This window comes from Topomyia yanbarensis, chromosome 3 (genome assembly GCF_030247195.1).
Source record: "Topomyia yanbarensis strain Yona2022 chromosome 3, ASM3024719v1, whole genome shotgun sequence".
NCBI lineage: Eukaryota > Metazoa > Arthropoda > Insecta > Diptera > Culicidae > Topomyia > Topomyia yanbarensis.
The window spans coordinates 164857761-164878944 of NC_080672.1; the positions used below are offsets into that span (position 1 = coordinate 164857761).

At 36.5% G+C, this 21184-nt stretch overlaps 1 protein-coding gene across 6 annotated transcripts in view; it reads left to right on the forward strand.

Moving 5' to 3' along the window:
• LOC131691638 (ras GTPase-activating protein raskol) overlaps nucleotides 1-21184 on the forward strand; it is a 439624-nt gene that overhangs the window by 325513 nt on the left and 92927 nt on the right. For 3 of the 6 annotated variants that reach the window (XM_058978195.1, XM_058978197.1, XM_058978198.1), the window contains one exon: nucleotides 14888-14938. The exons of the other annotated variants lie outside the window; for them this stretch is intronic. In XM_058978195.1, coding sequence (XP_058834178.1) covers nucleotides 14888-14938 — 51 coding nt within the window. The remainder of the gene's footprint in view (nucleotides 1-14887; nucleotides 14939-21184) is intronic. 6 annotated transcript variants of the gene reach the window in all.

Genomic DNA, 21184 nt, shown 5'->3' on the forward strand with positions numbered 1-21184 from the left:
TTGAAGCGGATTAACACGTTTAAACTAGTTTTCCTGAAGTGTACCTGAAGAAGAACGAGAATTTATAATTTTTTCTCGAATGGGACATGCCCGATTCGATTTATGATTTTCATTATCGCCTTGATGTCAATATCGCCTTGGTGTCAAACAGAAAGAGACAGGAAATGGTATGAGCCTTTTGAAAAACCTATCGTTGTGGATGGAGAAACACGAATAACTTACGAAAAGGTCGTAATAAAACAAAACAATTGATTTGTTGAAACAATATTTAAAATATTTCGAGAACTATTACATTTCAGAGAAATTTTGTTATGAGCATTTTGAATTAAAATGGCGTTTAGAATCATATTCAGAAATAAAATTGTGTTTTTGACTGCAAATAGTATGAATTATAAAAAATATGTCAAAACTTGTTATTAGGAAAATTATTTAAAAAGTTGTTCTGGAGCCCGCGACCGAATATTTTACTCTTGGTTGCAAATGAAAGGGAAAAGTCCATTCTATCGCATGCAGAAGTTTTAGGAATGCCGATTGTTTTTCGAATGAACTTGTTCTACCAAACACAACGTGCATTACTTTGACATGTGTGTACCCGGGAAAATATGTGTCTAACTAATGGACCTAGCATATGTAAGAGTGAGATAATAAACCATCAGTGTTAACAGCGGCATGCGACCTCTAGTAGTTATAATCTCTTATTCTTATTATTCTCGGCGTATCGAAGACTAAGAGAAACATGGCACGGAGAACATTACTAATCGTTATGTTTGGTACCGTCGTTGGCGAAGGCAACATATTCTTCACATTTCCTTTCGATCATGCCAACACGAGCCAGCCTAGCGGTAGTTTGCTAGCCTAAGTTTATAACTTATTTGCTCTTGAATACCTATGCTTCTTTTAATTTACATATCTTTTATTTCTCTTACTTTTCGATTAATCGTAAATATCCATAAAAAATAGATGCAATATGTCAAACGTGTTCATCATCAAGAAATGTTCGTTTGCCCCAAATCTTTATAAGGATTGAAACCTGAATCTTTCTCATTTTACCTCATCACCGTTTAGCGCTTCTAGTTACTCTTTGATTTATGAAACAGTTAGGCAGTGCAGTTAAGATTGGAACGATTTGTATCCTTTCACCATTTCTCACACTACCAATGATTTATATGAACGTGTTTGTTTTGTTTCACAGTCCTAATTGCTGTTTGTGACAGAATTGAAATGGTTTTACATTTCGTCCTAGATTTTTCTGTGTCTCATTACGTTTCGTTCGTTTATCCTATTTAACCTTCCGTTACTAGTTGTGAGTAGGTATTGCCGAGGGGCAGAACCCGAAACTGCACATAAACTTGATTTATTTCTTGTGTTCAAGGGATTCCGGCAATGTATCATGAATCAAATGCACTTTTGAAACAGCAGAAACAAAATAACTATCTGTTAAGAATGGTGTTTCCGCAAAAAAGGTGTTTGATTCCAAATTAATGGACAGTCTTCCTCTAAGTGTGGATAGGAAAAGCGCTTTCTTGTTGCAACAACCAGATAGGGGACGAAAAGTGAAGTCGGTCCGATTGGTGTCGTTTTGCCTGCGACTGTTCTCCGGAAAGCAAAGGGCTGGTCCGCTTTTCAAGATTTCAAAAACTCACCTTTTTAATGCAGCAGACCAGAACGAATGGAACATCATCGGTATGGTATGGCCGTCCATCCGAAGGCTCGAGTTTCGTTTCCAGCCACTTTTGTTATTCTTCTTTTTCTAGCTTATTTGATCGTAATTAATAAATAGATGTTCCCTGGACAAGGTATCTAAATAATAACCTTTTCCTGAGTCCCGTCGGATCCCTTATGCACTAGATAGTATGACAGACTGAAGATGAACAGGTCAGACAACGGTCGCTCACCGGAACCGATTTATGAATAAATGCGATATTTGAATGATAATTGAGGAAATTTTGTAAAATAAACAATCGGCCTGGTTTAGGCAAAGGGGCCCAACTATTTGTAGGAAATGAATGTGTGTGAGAAAGTGAACAACAAGCTGCTCAACTGTTTTCAGTTTTGGAAAGAGAGAAGGGGCGAAAATGGAAACTGGTCATTCGGTATTGAATTAAAAAAGCAAAATGCAAATGCAATATTTTCCTCGTCCGGATAGGTATTATTGTCAATGGGCTTAAATGCGGTGATCCGGGTTGCAATCCGTTCCACCAGGGCCTGCGTAAGTATTAAGGGATTGTATATGTTGAGAAGCGGAAAAGTAGGAAAACGTTAGAATTTTTGTAATGGTATCTAGTCTCATTTTTATTGAATACGGTCTAATTTGTAAAATCAGCTTGAGAATATGAAAAAGTGTGTACTAATAATTATCGAAGTTATAACAATTTCCGCAAAATGCGTTTTCTTCCAAAAAAGTCTGTCGTGACTCAGTCCAACAGATCGACTGAAAGCATAAAACCAAACAAATTTCATTAGTATAGAGCAGTATGTTGTCCTTGAAATATTCAGTCAAAATATTTTTTGTGAACTGTGACGAATTTCCAAAAAAGACTAGTTTTTCAACCACGTCCCCGTAAGAGAGCAAAATGAAAAACGCTACAACTTTGCTTTTACTACTAGGATCTCTATAAAATTTGGGATAACGTTCTCAAGAACCTGTACTATAAGATAAAAAAATTGGATGCGTTGACCGACCTCAACATATATAATCCAAACCTATTTGAAGCATGATGGAAAATTGTTGGTTGTTCTCTGCCTTTCAGATATAGAATGGTGATTTTTTGCACAATTTCAATTGATAAAATTGAACCATTTTAAGACATGTTGAATTTGTTTTTGTATTTTGTATTTCGCATTTCATTATGTTTTTTTAGAAGTTGTGGTCGATATTGGTTTTTAGAGCGCAAGAGTTAATTTTTTTTCTTTATTTTATGTTAATATTTTATTATTAGTCCAAACTTGGCATAGTTTGTACGATATTTGATTTTTTAAATGTATTTTTTCTATATCGTAACTTCCGGGAAGGTATACAAAACTTAAATTTAGATAGAAGTTCAGTTGAATCAATACAACACGTAACGATATCGTTTACAAATGAGACGATTGCATATACTCGGCGTTCTTAGTATGTGGATCAGAGCTTCAATTTCCCAACGGTTTTCATCTTCCCGGGAAATAAATAAAAAATTGCCGCGATCCCGGGAATACATAAGGAAAATAAAAAAAAAAACAAATTGTTTTCTTGAAAATAAAATAATAAATTTAAAAGTTTACAAACCCGATTCGTTGCATTGTATATCTGTCCTAAAATAGTTGTCGGAAGATGTCAATTTGATGGACTACACAGCACTGAATCACTTGTTAACTCGTCAATCAGTTTATACAACATCAACATCTTTGGGCAGATTTTTTTGGATATGTGTATAACCCAAATTCTGCTAATGACGATTATGATATCCTGAACGCAGCTGCTGGAGTTACAGTCCAAAATTGCAGTTCTGTGCAGAGTATTGCAATGGGATGGGATCAAGCAAAGCACTTTCTTTGGTAATCTAAAATGAAATGATTCAGTTGCTCCAGGGTAGTGTACGTTCAAAAGAAAAATGTGATGTATTGAATCCATTTCCGGCACAGTAGGATCAGCATCACTCCGAATTAAGATTGAATCAAAATCAAGCGGATAATGAACGAAGTATGCAGCGATGGGTAAAGTCTGCCATCGATTTCCTTGAGCTTAAGGCCATTCAAAAATTTTGAAAGCGACATTAAAAGAGTTTTGATCAGCAGGATATTGGACAGATACGGCGACCTGTCCTTCTTTATACACACATTTAAATATCCCGGAATGCGAAATTCTATGCACAATTCATAATAAAATTAATATTACGAATCTGGTATAGCACATTGGACGAAATATGCATTCGATGAACGCACCAAATATTTCTGCAGACGTCTTCTAAAATTTCCTTATTTTGAATAGCGTTTGCGTCAACTTTTTAAAGAAAACAACGGCATTTCTGTAACTAATCTTTGTTGGCGAACACTTTCATTGAAGATCTAGTAATTAAAATAAGAACAAACTATTAAAAAAACCCAATCAGTTGGTTCATCGGTTGTGGAGATATCATGCACAGCACTATCGCTAGTGTAAACAAATGTTTTGCGGCAATAGTCGGCCAACTTGCGATTTTGGGATGAAAATATGAACATTCTTTGACAGTGACTTGCGTAAGGTTTGGATTATATACAAATCACAAAAAATGTTTGCATATTACCGAGTTCAAAGATATATAGCCATTAATCTGTGAACCAGTTGAAAACGATTGCTACCCACTCCAAGTATTTGCCGGTTGAGATATTGCCTGCAGAATTTTTTTTCAGAAAGTAAGTCGTTTAAAATAAATTCGAAAAAAATTCCGAGATTCTCGAATCCTGGGAATGAGAAAAATTTTTTTTCGAGAATGGCAAAAAAATGAAACACGTTGTGTCTCCTTTACAAAACAATTGCGGAATGCGATTCATGTGTCAAAACAATGTTTCAGAATGGCGCTTCCGGCGAATATGTACGACAATCAGAAAGTCTTGCGATTTTCTGAAAAATCGTGGGGTCTGAATTACCCCCACGGTCTTCATAGCCCCGGGTTCTCCTATTATATTAGCGAAATTTGATATAAATTTGAACTTGTTTTTTTAGGTACAGTGAAGATTAGATTTTATCAGCCCCCGATTTTGTTTACTCCCGATTTTATCAGCTTTTTGACCCAATTTTATCGGCTCCGTATGAAAATTGACAGTTGGTAATTTCATGGGCTCTAGCAGACGAACCAACTTGAATTCGAGTAATTCCTTTCTTGGGCATATTTTTTTTCTTTTCTAAGAGATCCGAAATATGCAAAAATAAATTTTTTAATTTTTTATGAATTTTGCACTGTTAGACCTCCTTAAGGGAAATTAGACGGCGCCGGTGGTTGAGTGGTAAGCGTGACCGCCACTCATTCCAATTTGCCTGGGTTCAATTCCAGCCGAGGTCGTTGAGATTTTTCTGAGGTGAAACAATCTGTGGTCACGTCTTCCTTCGGAAGGGAAATAAAGCAGTTGGTTCCCGGTCTATGAGTTTGGTGGATCGATAACTAGTCCAGATAGTGTTGTCACCTCTCTGGCGTCGGTAAAGAAGAAGTGATCCAACTTCTATACTCTTACTAACAAAAATATTCCTCCTCCTGTGATACTAGCGGAGTGCGCAGTAGTAAATACGGCCTCTAGCTAAAGCAAGTACATATCGGACTAACCATTCCTTCCCTTTCCTTCCGCGATCTACGTTCGGGCCTGGCCGGCGCCGGTATTGATTAATACTTTAGGATTACCAGGAGTTGCACATTGAAAGATGTTGCGCTACTCCCAAGCATAATTATCTACTGCTTCTCTGTGCAACTTCATCTAGTCCAGATCGATAACGGAGTAGCAGCCAGGGGTGGTCGCACAAGCTCAAGCTGTTAGACATCCTTAAGGGAAATGTAAACAAAATAATCGGAAAGGATTATGACGCTATATCTAGGGACTAAAGAAGAATACTTTAAGAGCTTCGGTTTTTAAAAAAGAAAGAAAAATATATGTCCCTATTTTATCAATGTCCCTGTTTTATCAGCCTAAAATTCACCAAGGGTCTGATAATAACGGGTTTTCACTATAAGAAGTTTTCTTAAAGTTATTTTCAAATTTAGGTATTTCGTTAATTTTGGTTTACTTTTGACCGAAACTGCCATAATACATTTGGAATTTAGTTCATTTTTTGTGTTCATTTCAGCTTTCAAATCCGTTGAAAATCTAGGTGAGGTAGTAGGCGGGTTAATGTACGATATGTTTCAATCACACTTGCTACAACTCCACCTTGATGACGTAAGCAAACCACATAGAAATAGTGGTATATCACATTATTTTCCGGCCTCTTTCTAACGTCCACTTGCCCACATGGTTTCCGTTTCCATAGAGTCACGATAATTAAATTAGCATTAATTGAAATTCAACTGAAAACGGGCTGAAGTCATTGGTCATAGACAATGTTGGCTACTAAGCCAAGCAATGCAAAGGTTTGACGGCTCGCGTGACATGAACTTGGACGGAGAGTGTAATTTGTCGCGTCATTTGAAGTCTTCTGCGTATAGAAGGAAAGTAGTAGGCATATGCTGCAAGCGGAAGTAAACATCAGTTGGTTTTGTGCCCAAAATTGAAACGGCCGTCTAACCCAACCGTTTTTTGTATCGATGTAACGAACGAAAAAGAAGACGAGCAATGGATGTCACGCATATAACACTTCATTCAACGTGCATGACAATTCAATAAGCTTCCAAGAACATACGGGTGGACTATCTAAGTTACTGTTGCATACTTCCTGCTTCCGAATGTGCCAAAGCCAACTTACTCATATTGCACTCTTCGATCACAACAAAAGTTATAGCAGTAAGAAGAGCGGAAACAATGACACCCAGAGAAGCCCAAATGACCTTTTCTTCAAGCCGATGTAAAGCATCGTTACACTTCCGAGTGGAGCTTGCACATTTTATGCATGCATGCTTGAACGTCTTAATTTCCTGGCATCAGGCGGAATTCGAGAGGGTCATAAATTTACCTCCTCTGTTCTATTCGGCTCTGATGGCCGCTGAATGTCCTTCGGTGAACACTTCCGAAAGAATGCCGGCTTGCATGTGAAAGAAGAAACTGAATATGTACAATATTTTGGTGATGAAAGTAAAAGGGGCCAAAAGTATGCTGTTGTTTGTAAGTATTTACCCATATAGATGTTTTGCAACAATCTGTCAGTACGAGCGTTTGCAGCAAGAACTTGCGTGTTAGTCCTTGTTTCGCTTTGCTTCTTGACGCTCGCCGAGTGAGAAAAGGCGCATGTGTTCAACCTCAAGGCAGGAATGCAGAGTGGAAATTCTTGTTTCTGAAAGAAAAACCGTTTTGTTGTGATGATGATTAATTAGGCGTTTAATTTAAAAGATTTGCTGCGCAGATTCAGGTTTTTTTGTAAAGCTTGGAGGTTTATTTCAACATTTATGTAAATATGCGGGACAAACTCCCAATTATTACTGTCAGTCATCCTATTATGAATTTAAGGTGATGGTACCTTACCTTATTTTTTTTATTTTTATTTTTTTTTAGTTGATTATTTTAATATTATATTTCAAGACTTTTAATTTTTTTAGCAATGAAAAGAATGTGCTGACGAATATGTCAGGACAGGCGCAAGGATTGACTTCATTGGTTCTGAATCGGCATGCAAATTTTTACGTGTTGGATAACGAAAATGATCCTATCTTGATTACGTTATATAAGGAAGCTAGTTTACCCCGCTCATCCCAAGAATGGGAACTATTAATAAATGACGTAACACTTTTAGGGGGAAGAAGGAGACTGTATGACAAAATGTGGCTTTTTATAACATGTGGAACTGGGAAGGGGGTGGGGTGTAGTAAGCTAGATTGTTACGAAACATGTCAGGAAGAAAAACATTTTTTTGCCTTTTTCATATAGAAAGGTTATACAATTACTCCAAAAACTGTTTGTGCACGTCTATGTATGTGTGTATGTGAGTGTATGTGCGAACCTTTTAACAAAATCTCCACCTCGGTTTCTCGGAGATGGCTGAACTGATTTTAAAAAACTTAGTCACAAATGAAACATACAACGTTCCCATCGGCTGCTATTGAATTTAATTTTAATCCGACTTCCGGTTCCGGAGTTACGAATTGAAAAGTACAGTCACATAGAAAATCTAGTTAATGAGAGGTGTAACGTTCCCGCGAAAATGGGTTCGTTTAAAAACCATTTTCTATATGGTTCGTTCAACAATAGATTAACCATTGCTTGGTATTTTATCGAACATCACCATTATCGTTTTTCCATGCTTGACCATACAAACAACGGGTTGTTAAGAACGGTCACCATACCAAACTATGTTCTTTTCCATATACATTTTGACAACATACCGTACAGTTTATGGTGACGTGCATATTTTAGATCTAGCGATGCATAAAATATTAGGTGGAGAAAATAATCTCTTCACCATTTCAATTCTATCGATTGATGAAGTTTTATTGTTACACGCCATCTTTTGAAGAAAGCTAAGTGGTCTGACGCTCTATCCAATTGATCTATCGTCGTATTATTGAAAGACTAGGATTTTTTATTATATTTAACTACAGCCTTTTGAAACAGGGTAAACAAATACACGAACGACAGAGACCACCACAGCGCCAGTGCTGCACAAAGTACAAAGTAGTTTACAAAACTCCAAAATAAGATACACGGAAGATATTGAAAATGGTAACTAAAATGAACTAAAAGGAGTAAAGGTTGAATTGTAATGATGGAATATTTCCATCACCCATCCAATAATATTCCCAATATGGTGAGTATTATATGAATAGTTTGGCAATGGTTCCGAAGCTTCCTGGAATGGTTATTTGTACGGGTTCCCTTCGGCTGCTATCTATTTTTTGTGTATCTGACTTCCAGTTCCCGAATTATAGGGTGATGAGTATGATCACGCCAAAAATCCCGATTTCAACGTTTACAGCAATTAATATTTAACGTGCCGTGACGTGAAAGTGCCACCTAGCGGTGAAAATGCGAGGTAGTAGGTTTTCTCAATGCAACTTGTCGAAAAATACCATCCAAACTTCAGGCACGTTGTCCGGTAGCTAGACTTGTCCAATTTGCTTCAAATTATGAGCAAGTACTCCTGGTGGGACTAGAAATCGACTCAGAGTGAGTCGTTTTAGTTTTCGAGAATTCATTATTTTTCTAGGCAGTCTAATGATTATGAGCAAAATGATCTAACAATTCGTAGTCGCTACTCCGCGATTGTCCAGAACAAGTGAAATTTCATAGTGAATCAACGAATGGGGCCTGGGAGTAGCAATATATTACTGTGAAATGCCAATGAAGGCACAAGAAGAAAAGGAACATACTACTACAACGTTTTTTATGAAGATCGTGTATATTGCTGCATCTCCACATTTGCCATGGAAGCGAGTTTTTGTTAGTGACATTGAGTGGTGAGTTACACAAATTTGTATTCACCTTGATAATTGTAACAATTATTGCTTGTACTTATTGCTCTGGACAGCCAGGCTGTCAAGAATTTATGATAGATTTATAGTTTTTTTTCCATTAGTTTGGAAATTCTCAATTTGTGAAAACTCCGGAAAGCCGATTGTCGGAATGGTATCTCTCTTTTGAAAGATTAGTGCAGTATGTCCCACATTTATCCATTCACTTTATTTTTTCAGGATAACTATTTTCTAGTAGAACAAACTGCTCTAAATTTTCAAGTTTTTTAAAGCTCAATCAATCATGTTCCTCGAAATTAATAAACATTTTGCAGAATAGCGCACATGTCTAAGTCATTTTACTTTTTCCAAAAAATTATCAAACATTAGGTACTTTTTGCACGATTATATAAGATAATAATAGCTTAAAGCTGCCTTTAAAATCTCAATAAATCATTTTAAAAAGTACTTTTTAGTCTTATTAATGGTTTTATGGCTGCAGTACAGTACACAAAAAATAATATAACTAATGCAACAATAGAACCTTGTGATGGGCCTTACTGTTGTTTATAAACATTATCAATAAAATAAATAAACTTCGAACTAACCTCTTATAAGAGTACAAGCCTTCTTCAAATCAGTTTTAAATACTGGCAAATAGTAATTTGGCAAATGAGTAATTTTGTCGCCATTTGTGAAAACTTTTCGTCATTAACCCTAGAACGTTGCACTGGGGTACAAATATACCTCACGCCTTCTTTGGAGCCGTGTGAAGACGAGAATTCGGCATTTACCGACCTGGGATCCTAACCATGATTCAACTTAGAGTTCCTAGTAAGAGTAGGAAAAGATGGTATATAGCCAGTTTGCTTATAGCCTTTATGGAAGCAGGTGTCACATTTCGCGTGGGGTACATTTGTACCCGCACCCCAGTGTACGGTTGCCGTTAGCGTTTCGTCAGGATTCGTGCCGTCAGTGGAAATGTGACTCGTGACAATACTAATTTAAATACTGGTTGTTTCACTACGTAAGTAACAATTAGTATTCTAATTTCGTTTTAATCGTTTATTCAATTAATTTATTTTATTTTGTAATTTTATTGAGCACGACAACCTGTTAGTACAGACTTTGAATCAGGTCAACTTTGAGTACAAAAAAAAATGATTCTCATTTTTGCTGATTTTTATTGTTTAACTGCTGTAACAGTAAAGCTACGCGTTACCAATGTATTATTGGTCAGATATATTTTTTTCATTTCAATTTCCACTCTTTTTCGTGGTATTTTCCATAACCCGATTCTTAAACTTTTCACTCTTCCAAATAATTGCACTTTTCCAAAAATATCGAAATTCCGTTTTAAACCATTTCTAGACAATTTTTTCAACTGATTTTTTTTTAAATCAGTTGAAAATTCGCAAAGTTATAATAAATTTTGTGAAAAAAGTGAAAACCGCAATTTTTTAAGTTTTTTTTTGTTCAAGCCATTGATTCAAAAAATTTCGTACTTTCACTCACACAGCTGTTTACGCAATTAAAAAACGAAGAAAATGATGTATTATACATTCCCTTTGTTTGCATTTTTACCTGCGAAAATTGTGATCAAACGCGTTGGGTACATTTGTACCTCGGTGCAACATTCTAGAATGGAAATCACAAATGCAACGTTCTAGGGTTAATGCGAATCATCGAAACTTGCCTAAGAGAATATAGAAAAATGGCATGCTGTCATCAGTGATCTATACTAGAAAACTAGTATGGAACATGGTGGTAATTGATTTGTGCGCAAATTGAGATGAATCAGTTACTTTTAACCCTCTAGTGTCCAAATTTTTATTTGGCTTGAAAAAACTTTTGTAGGTGGGTTTCATGATGAGAAAACGGAAAATAATGTTGATAATTCATGTAATGTAAAATGTAATTCATGATGTAAAATAAGTAGGCCGCCTAGAGGCAGTGTTGGCCACCTTGGCGAATTAAAAACAAAAACTTTTTTCTTCTAGTTACTTCAACATAAGCGAATTCAGATGGTTTATATTTTGGACTCCATCAGAACGCAAATTACCCAAGCTTAGGAGTATTTCTCTAGTGCTTTGGTTGTTTAATTATTGACTTCTAATTTATAGTAGAGGAGACCAGTGTCTGCTGGCAATGGTTTCACTTATCATGTTTTATTTTTTAATTTAAGAAGATCGTGTAAAAGAGAATTTTTGAGATTCTTCAGGTGAAATTGCAAAGTAAACAAACAAAAAAGAACAAATTTTGTTTGTGGTTACGTATACGTATATACGGCCGCGGAAAGTTCTTTTCGCGCGCTATCGAAGAATCTAGTCATTCGTGAAATAGCTTTGAACTAGCTCTAAATAACAAAAATACTGAAATTTAAAAACTTCACCTAGGGTAATGAGCCTATTTTCGCCCTAACCATGTGAAGCCGGTGATTAGAGCAGCGTTAGTCATCTTTGTTCAACGCATTGGAAATAATACACACACTCTAATATGCTCGAAAACTTAACGCTTAACGTGAACGAAACAGAATGTAATGCAACATAAGTACATGGGAGAATGTATTACACAGTACTTGAAGTGCAGAACTATAAACTGCGCCATATGTCTAATACAAAATGAGAAAAAAAAGATTCCGCCAACTTACCCCAGACTCCCCTAAATATATTTAAGGTTGGAGAGAGAATCGGAAGAAATCAAAAACGAAAAAAGCAGTTTTTTCCACACCGAGTGTTAGAGCTTCATATAAATCAATCAGCAGTACAGTAACAACATTTTACATAAGCTGATTGATTTTTATGAAGATTTAACACTAGGTGCAGAAAAACCTGCTTTTTTCGTTTTCGATTTTGGCCCATTCTCTCTTCAACCTTAAATAATAAGAAAATGCATATTCTAACTGCTGCATTCACCCAAAGATTTTAAAACATGCTTCTTTTCAGCTAAAATTGGACATAAAGCTAGTTTCGGTACGATAAGTAATCACAAAAGACTGAATTTTTTTCGCCCAGGTGCCCAACACCGCCTTTAGGCGGGCAAAGTCCAATCTACAGTAAAATGCTACTAACAGGCTACTCAAAAAATGCTAAACAGGCTACTCAAAAATATTTTTTTAGTTATTAAAATTTCCAAAAATAGTTAAAATTTGTTTAATGAAGATTACCACTAAATACAAAATAGTTTTTTTTCCACATTTTCATCGAATTTTCAACTTTGAGCTTCAATTACCTTTAACAGAAAGCTACGATTATTCAAACAATGTGTGTGTGTATGAAAGGTGTGAGCGTTGGAAAGAAGTAGTAGTGCGGATGACAAAATGCATTCATGTTTTAGTAGTTTTATTTAGATTTTTAAAGAGACCGCCTAGAGGCGGTGTTGGGAACTAGAGGGTTAATTTATTCAGCTATTTGCACTTTTACACTACACAAGCATTATGTCGAAGGCGAATGTACTCGATTCTTAGAATTATCCCCAGAACGGTTTTGTGGGGCTATTCACAATACCTGTTATTCCGTTAGTATTTTTTAACTACAGCAATCAATTTGATTATTATATACTTCCTTTAAAGCAGGCGAAACCTATTTGTTTCACTTGATCAACTTAACAGTGCCCGCTCAAAGATTGCCTGGGGTACAAATGTACCCCACAAAACTGTTTTTATTAGTGTTTTGTCATGTGTACATAATTCGGAAAACTTGTGTAAAATTGTATAAGCTTTAGCATTGCTGAACAATAGAATTTATTATTTGGTATAATAAAGCTAGTATAGCAAAGTAACTAAAAATGCGCTTGGATCGTTATCGTATTTATTTATTTTAATTTTATTTCGATTATACAGGTTTTAACCTTAAGGTCATTCGCCTCTTCGGGTTAGAAAAATCTCTTATGAAAAATTTCTAACCCTATGTGCGGGGTCGGGATCCGAACCCAGGTGCGCTGCGTACAAGGCAATCGATTTACCAACTACGCTACGCCCACCCCCAATCGTTATCGTAGTTTTAGCTTTTGCTGATGAAAGAGGCAAAACACATTCTTGAATATGATTTGTATAAAATATGCACCACGCACCACTCGATTCGTCATATTCTGTAGACGAGGCTCTGGAACATATTTACTTTATATACACGTACAGTGTACCGGCTCTACCTGTCGTTTCGATGTCTTTCTGATTTATCTCTGTTACTGCATTTTTTAGTGTTTGTATTGGCGTTCGGTGTCCAAAAATGCATCGGAATAAATACACTTTTGACCGGGTTTTGAATAATTTACTACTTATTCAAAAGGCAATTTAATAATCTTAACAACGCCGTAAAATCGGTTAGAAACTACCGGAATAAATATTAAGAAAAAGGGAACTTTGACGTATTTTAAACACTTGTTCTATAAACAATGAAATATTACATAATAAAATAGACTAAACACGAATACTGTTTCAACAGGCTATTTTACGATTTTAGAATAAAACTAACCACTTTAATTACAAATTCAATAAAAATTAGACATATTACAGCGATTTTAGTTTTGGGGTACGAATGTACCCCACAAAACCGTTTGCGTATAGAAAAAGTCACGAAGTCGTTGTAGGGTTATAGCAACACTCACGATAAAATGTTACCGCATATATGAGAATGCGCTTTTAATTAGCTATTTTATTTTTAAAATTATGTTTATAAAAACTATTTGACACGCGCATACCGGTTATTTCTTTTTAATGCAATAGATGAAGAAGTTTCTATTCGTTTACATATCATCTGCCTTCAAAAGCAAGGGTAAATTCGAAAATATATGAAGATTATTTAAAAAGGAATTCAAACTCTAAATTAATTGTTTAATGTTGTTCTTAGTACGGTTTTTTGAGAAGCTGCGTATTGTTTCAAATGTTTTTTAAGCAGGTTTGTGTCTAAAGCACGTTTTGAAAACCTTACGGAGATTGGGTCAATTAATTAATATATAATCTTAACTCTCCCGAAGTCGCGCTAGTGCACTGAGTGCACGCTGCTGTGAAAAGTTAGCGAAAGAGCATCAGTTCAGTGGGCCATATGCTCGACTTCCGGAGGGTTAGAACGGTGATTAGAAGATTCACATGGAGTTTAAAATTTTAATGTTAGGTTTGCACCAAAAGTCTCAACAATCGCTAATAGAATTACAACTGAAATAGTTACCTGGGATATACTTCGCTTAAAGACTATTCCCAGGTCAGTAAAAATCTCCAAATCAGTCTCACGATAGGTGACAATCCTAGTTTTGACAGCGAAGAAGCCGACAAGTTGTCGATAAAACACGTATCTTAAAAACCTAATGAATACCACCTAGTGAAATCTCCTCCTCTTCTTTCGACTTCAAACTACGATCAAGTCAGTTCATCGAAATATATCAACTAAGCCTACTTAGATGATATTTTGACAAATCTCTTCACAACAAAGAACAACTCTCGTTTGCAACCAGTCACACTTTCACCACCCAGTGAGTAAAACTGATTTTCAGATGAAATAACGAATCCATTACCTTACCTCATGAAAGAGCACCGAGAAGTCACACTGAGTTTTTGCGATAGGCGGTCGACATTTACTTATTTCCAGCTATGTGAAACGTAGCAATTACACTTCTATCCTACCGTCGCAGTCGGACAAGGCGTTTCGAAACCAATAATTGTTGCCACATTTATTTAACTTTCCCTCGCTCATTGTTGAAGGTAAACAGATTTAAGAATAATGCCCATGTACATTCTCTCGGTATGACTCTAATGATCCATTCTTCATTCGATAATAGAACATTAGGTGGTGGGTTTTCCGTTCGATTTTCGACGGCAGAAAATTAATTTTTGAATTTTTTTTTCTTTCCAGGTAAGGGCAACTTTATCGCAGATACGTCGAGTTCGTTATTCGCTTTTGAAGGTAATCTTTTATAATACTTACGCAATACCGGTAGTTTAGGGAATCGGAACTATTATTTGAAACTTTGTATTCCTATAATTTGTGACTATGTAATAACCTCCCTTAGATGGTTAGACGAATTGTATATACTAGAATTTCCCAGACAATTAATTTATGGTTTATAATAGCTGAAATATGATGTTTTATTGCCACATCACAGAGGAAAGACGTTGACGACGTTTTCTTCCATAGTAGCAGGCTATCAAGTAATCTATTGCCTAAGGGGTCCTTCATAAAAGGGCCAGCCGTTTCTGTTATGAAGATGCATATTGCGTGACGAAAAAGGGACGGCCAGCGGATAAACCCGATAAATCCATACGCAGCATCCATTCTTCCGTGTGGTAAAGCAGGGAAGCGAAACATGAATATAATTGCGTAAATTCTCAACACTTTGCTTCCGAGTTGCTGTGAGTGAGGTTGGGCAACAAACGATTGCAGAAACTAATTTGCATAGTTCACGGCCCCTCACTGGGAACCCTTTTACGATTACTGCTGGTGCCCAAGTATCGTAGAGCAGAATCCCTTGATGAGAAGGACGCCTTAGTGTGTTTACCAGAGGCAGAACTGGTTCTCTTTTTCGATTTTGATATTCATGCTGGGCGAGGCTCATTCATATTCAAATCGATTCAAATGGTTTCAACCGATATGGAATCTTTCGGTGTGATCTGCAGAAGTGACACACGGCATTCCAGAATCACTGCTGGTTTTACGTACAATCCTCACTTAACTCTTATTGTTTGCCAGACAAATCGTCTCAACAGTTAGTTACAGGTTTATGAGCACTTCATTCGCACGTTTATCACGAAGAGCAGCATATACAGTGGATCGAATTTCCCGATTTACTTTCAAACTGTCAACGAGATCCGATCGACAGAGAGGGTTGCGCAATGGCGTATCAGAATTCCAGCTTTGTTATTGCTTCTCAATGCGGTTGGTTGCTTGTAAATTATACCCCGATGAGCGACGACGTTACCCGTTTTCGGTTGATCAGAAAAAAGCTAGTTGTCGTTGTGGAAATAGAGATTAATTACTTTCGCAGTAAATAAATCATTTTACCTGAATCGAAAAGAATTGATTAATAAATCATGTGTTTAAAGCTTATGTGTCGTTTAATCGTTTGTGGGAATCGCATTGGTATCCGGTAAAAGGTTATATATGAACTGATTTCCAGAAGTTTATCCATATAAGGGGTTAGCGTTAGAGAAAATGATTGAGATTGGCAACGTTTCGATAGAATTCAAATATGTGTAACTTATTTAAAACTAATTAAGTTTGGAACGACTAGAAGCACCAGTTGGAATTTTTGCCTGTTTGCTTTTTTTAAATACTTGATTGGGCGTAATGGCCATTGTAATGGATTTCTGGATGGTATGAAATAAGTTCAATTTTCTCGTCGCTTATATTGTGGTCTGGAACGAATCTCTAAGTCTGAAAACCAGAATTAATTTATTAATTTGAAATGAAATGCTGGCATTCGAGTAAAGATCAGATGAAAAAGGTCAGTGAAACATCCATTTTCATAAAAACATTTCAGAGGAATGCTCAATTTTGGTTTCCTGTTGAATAACGAGTATGTGCATTCGTGATTTTTAAAACGATATCTCCAGAGACATTGTTAGGATCTGAAGTCGCAGTGAGCATCTTGTAGTAGGTTCTGGGCGCCTTGCGAGATGTGGCCAATGCAGAAGCTGTAAACCTAAAAGAAAAGTGTGAAATAAATGTATTGAGTAGAGGGTTTTTTAACAATGGAGAAGAAGTTTACGTACAAGCCCAGTACACGTGCTATTAGTAGGTGTCCAATACTACACGGGGTGTACTGGGGGCGAGTCGGGCTCGAATGGTGACGCTGCCATTAATACCGACCTTTCGTTATCATTTCCACCGTACCATGAGGAACCCTTGCATTTGTCTTGAGAAAGTGGTTTATTGACAGAAAGAGTGTTGTATGTGCCACATTTTTTCAACAGAAAATCTACAAATTATCCGGCAATAATATTGCCATCATGATTGCCAAATCTGGGTTACTGCTCGAGACTCACTTTTTCACTACAAAAGCTGTTTACTATGAGATTAACTTTGAACAATAAAATAAATCGTATATACGAATCTAACTTTAGTTAAGTAGAAGCCGTTAAGAAAGTGGTTGATGGATACTCTAAAGTAGCTCAGCGGTCAAGGTTTAGGGAAACATATTGACAAAGGAGAAATCATTCGAAACTAATTAACTTAACAATATGGGAAAACATTTAAAGAAACTTGGGCGACGTTAATCATCTGTGTTTTGTCACATTTTGATAAGTTTTTGAATGAAATTTCGAATGTTGTAGTGCGTGCGCATTGCAATGATTTAGAAAAGCATTTCCAGGCCAAAATCAAATATCAGGGCGAAATATTTCAATAGAACTAAATGCTAGAGGTTCCATCCCGGGAAATAAATTTCGTATATCACTTATAGGTGATTTAATCACTGAACGATACATTCTTGTAGATGCGCAATCATAAAGGCAAGAACTTCTCCGAACAAACTGAACTGGTAAAGTTAACGGTTTACACGCTAGAAATTTTGAGCACAAAAACGACGTTTTAAAACACTGTGCCCCCCAAGACGACCACCCCATCCATCCCTTGAACCAGCCCCTCTCAGCCCCATCATCTTTATGCCACCACTATAATACAAGGCATACCATATTAAACTAGGGAGTGGCTCGTTCGTGGCTTTTTAACCCTCCTCACACACCAACCCCCGCATTGTAAAATTAGCAGGAAGACAATATTGAACTAATGCTGATTAGGCTAATTAAGTATGATATTTTTTTATTTCAAGTGTTTCATCGTCGACACGTAACTCATCAAGTTCGTTTTTCTCGTTCCTTAATGATTCCTTTTTATGCATAAATTTTTGTTTTGTAGATAAGAATTTCAGGAAATAATTATTATATATACAACTAATCGTTAAGGTACGAGGAACACTCATATTCTGATGGAACTTTTTGAGTTTTGGGATTTTAGTTGATTTATTGGTCTTCAATCGTGATCACCGCAAACCTCATAAATAAAAAAGGGTGTCGGGGAAAAGGCAACAACTCCGCCAATTATCAATATATTTACATAAACTTATGCTTGTTTATTTCACTGAAAAATGTATTACCAAAATACTATAAGTTTGATTTAATCAAATCATTGCTTTATGCCTTCCAGCAAATTCCAACTTTCTTGGCATTTTTTCCCACAAAAAGGTATGTAACCCCTTAAGAATGTTACTTCAAATTTTTATACAGATCGGAGCAATAGACGTAAAGTTACACCGTTTTTCATATTGCTCCCTTACGGAGACGTGGCTTATACTTGAAACTTTAAACGCGATTATCTCGAAATCATGTTTTCCCAAACACGTTTTTGTGGTGACTTCGATTGCCGAAAAAGTTTTTAAGCGATCTTATTTTTTTAGTTTGTTCGTAATTTAACTGCCGTGTCCTTAAGCGATTCCATTTTTTCGTTAAAATTTTCATATTAATGTCATGAAATTTGTAATATTTTTTATCAGGTTTTTACCTGACGTTTGATAGCGTTTTTTTAGAAAAATCGCGCCCGTTTCCAAAAAGAAGAAATTTTTTTTTAATCAATCATTCAAGGACACCATAGGTACATATACTAACGATTTTTTGTAGTTTTATGCTTTCAGTTGAGCTGTTGGACTGGAATGGTAGTCACGGCCAACCTCTTTGAAAAAACGCGTTTTGCGGAAATTGCTATAACTTCGATAATTATTAATATTTTTTATGGTCTAAGTGGATTTTGCAAATTGGACATTGTACTAAGCTAGACGTAGAACAAGTATTTCATAAAAATATGGCTACATACCTTCACAAAAATTCAAATTTTTGCCTTTTTTCCCGCATCTCAACGTATATAACCCCTTAAACGTTAATACCAAATTCTGAGCATCGAACGGAAGGAGAAATGCGGTCACAGTGAATGTTCTATTATTGATCAGGATCATAGGCGTGTAGTGGAAGCGTTTAAGCAGAATCCCAATGCTTCGGTCAGGGATGTGGCCAAAAAGTTGAATCTTTCGTTGTGAGAGCCAAGGACCAGAAGATACCGCATGCGTATAAACTGCAGAAGGCGTCAAATCGTGACGAACGGCGAAACGCGATGGGAAAGTCTCGGGCCCGGAAACTGTACACCCAGATGCTGACGAAGCCTCATTGTCTCATCATGGACGGACTTCCGGTAGCTACCTGGGGCTACTGTTGTTCATCGTCCAGCACCAGTTTGATGTTCCGAAGAAAGTAAGGAAGCAGTTTACCAATATATACATGATTTGGCAAGGGATCTGCTCATGTGGCAAACGTAGTTCGCCGATTGTTACTACCGGGACTGTAAACGGGGAGAATGACCTCAATGATATCTACAGAAGCATATGCTTCCTCTGTTAGAGCATCGTCTGGCCGAACATAGCCTCGTGCCACTATTCAAATGTTGGCCTGGAGTGGTACGAAGCCAACGGGGTCACTTTCGTACTCAAGGACATGACTGCGGAGCAGTGTCTTTTCATCCCCTTTTCTTATGACCGCAAGAATGAACACAAGTTTTACTTTGTTTTCGAAACAATGCACACTAAGGTAAATTCCTCGATACCGCACCGCAACTGTGATAAAACGGTCTTACCGCACCGCAAAATTTGCGGTACAGATCCAATATGTGTCATGCGGTGGCGGTAGTTCTATTTTGGTATTCATCCATACCGATTTGTGTAGTGCAGTGATTTTGTATTTTTTGTGAAAGCTTTAGTCTTAACCCTTTCATGCCCAACTCTTTTCTAGTGCATGTAGGGTTTTAAAACTATTTTTCCTTGAAAACGGTGGGGTCAAGATACACGAAAAGCCTATTTTCATAAAGATAGGTGCTTCCATGGCAGTGCTAGAAGCTGATCAATTTTTACCTTCTAATGCTCAATACAATTCTCCTAGAATAATTACAATAGTCCAATTACGTGGAAAACGTTGCCAAAGACAGTCTAAATTGATAAGTTTTATCAGTTTTCAATAATATTGCACCATAACGAAGATATATGAAAAAATCATTTTCCGTCGTCAACGTAAACTGTCCCTGGCAGCACTGCTCCATCGGAATCCAATCAGACTAATTGCAATAACTTCAGTTCTAGAGCTGATCCTTGTAACTTGTCCTCAACCATAGCAGCTTTCGAAAAGCTCCGTTCAATAGATCAGGTATACTAAGAATTATTAATTATTGGTTTGGTGATCTGGCAGCAGTCACTTTATAGTCATACCATGATAAATCTATCACTCACTATTTATATTTTATTTTTTTTACGATTATTCCATTCATCTTTCGTGTTTGTACAGTGGGTTGCTATCCTCGCAACTTAACTGTCATCGTTCGAGATTATACTGTTCACGAGAAAAACAAGACATCGAAAAACAAACAAATCGCACTTTCGTCCACGTTCTTCTATACATTACACGGTGCTACCAAAAAAACAAACAAACATTGAATGAACTTTTCAAGCGACCTAAAATGCGTTGTGGGTCATCAACAGTTTAGTATACCCTCGAAATCTTGATTTATCGCAAAAACAACACTTTCAAGGACCTTCGTCACAAAAAATAGCTACGTTGTCATTTTCAACCGATTTTTGATTTTTTAACAGTTCTGAAAGAAGAAAAAAGTCCTTTCGAAGAGTATGCTATATTATAAGAATTATTGTGCGAAAATGGCTTTGGAAAGTTTCCATACATTGTTTGTATTGTCTTTGATGAGACCTACAACCTATACTAGGTCACTTGAGAAGTTAAACATTACTGTACCACCGCGTTATTGTTCTTTGTATGCTTTGGCCTTCACTTTCGTTCATGTTACTTTTGAGAGCGAATTTGATTTAAGTAATTATCTATTCGGATACCAGTTAGTACTTCAATCCACCGATATTCTTATTGAATCTAATAAACCCAGCCTGTGTTCAGGACTACAATTTTCGTAAACAAAATGGGACAGTTTTAGTACCTATCTTTAGAGATCGTATTTAATCGTGAACAATATCAAAACCAATTCTCTCGCAAGACAGATTTTATTTATCGCAAAAAAACGGAAGCCTAATAGCTTGCGAGCAACCAATTCATATCATTATAATCCGGGATCGAGAGAGACTTTCGTGTCTGAAACGGTTGTATTTATTTTGTT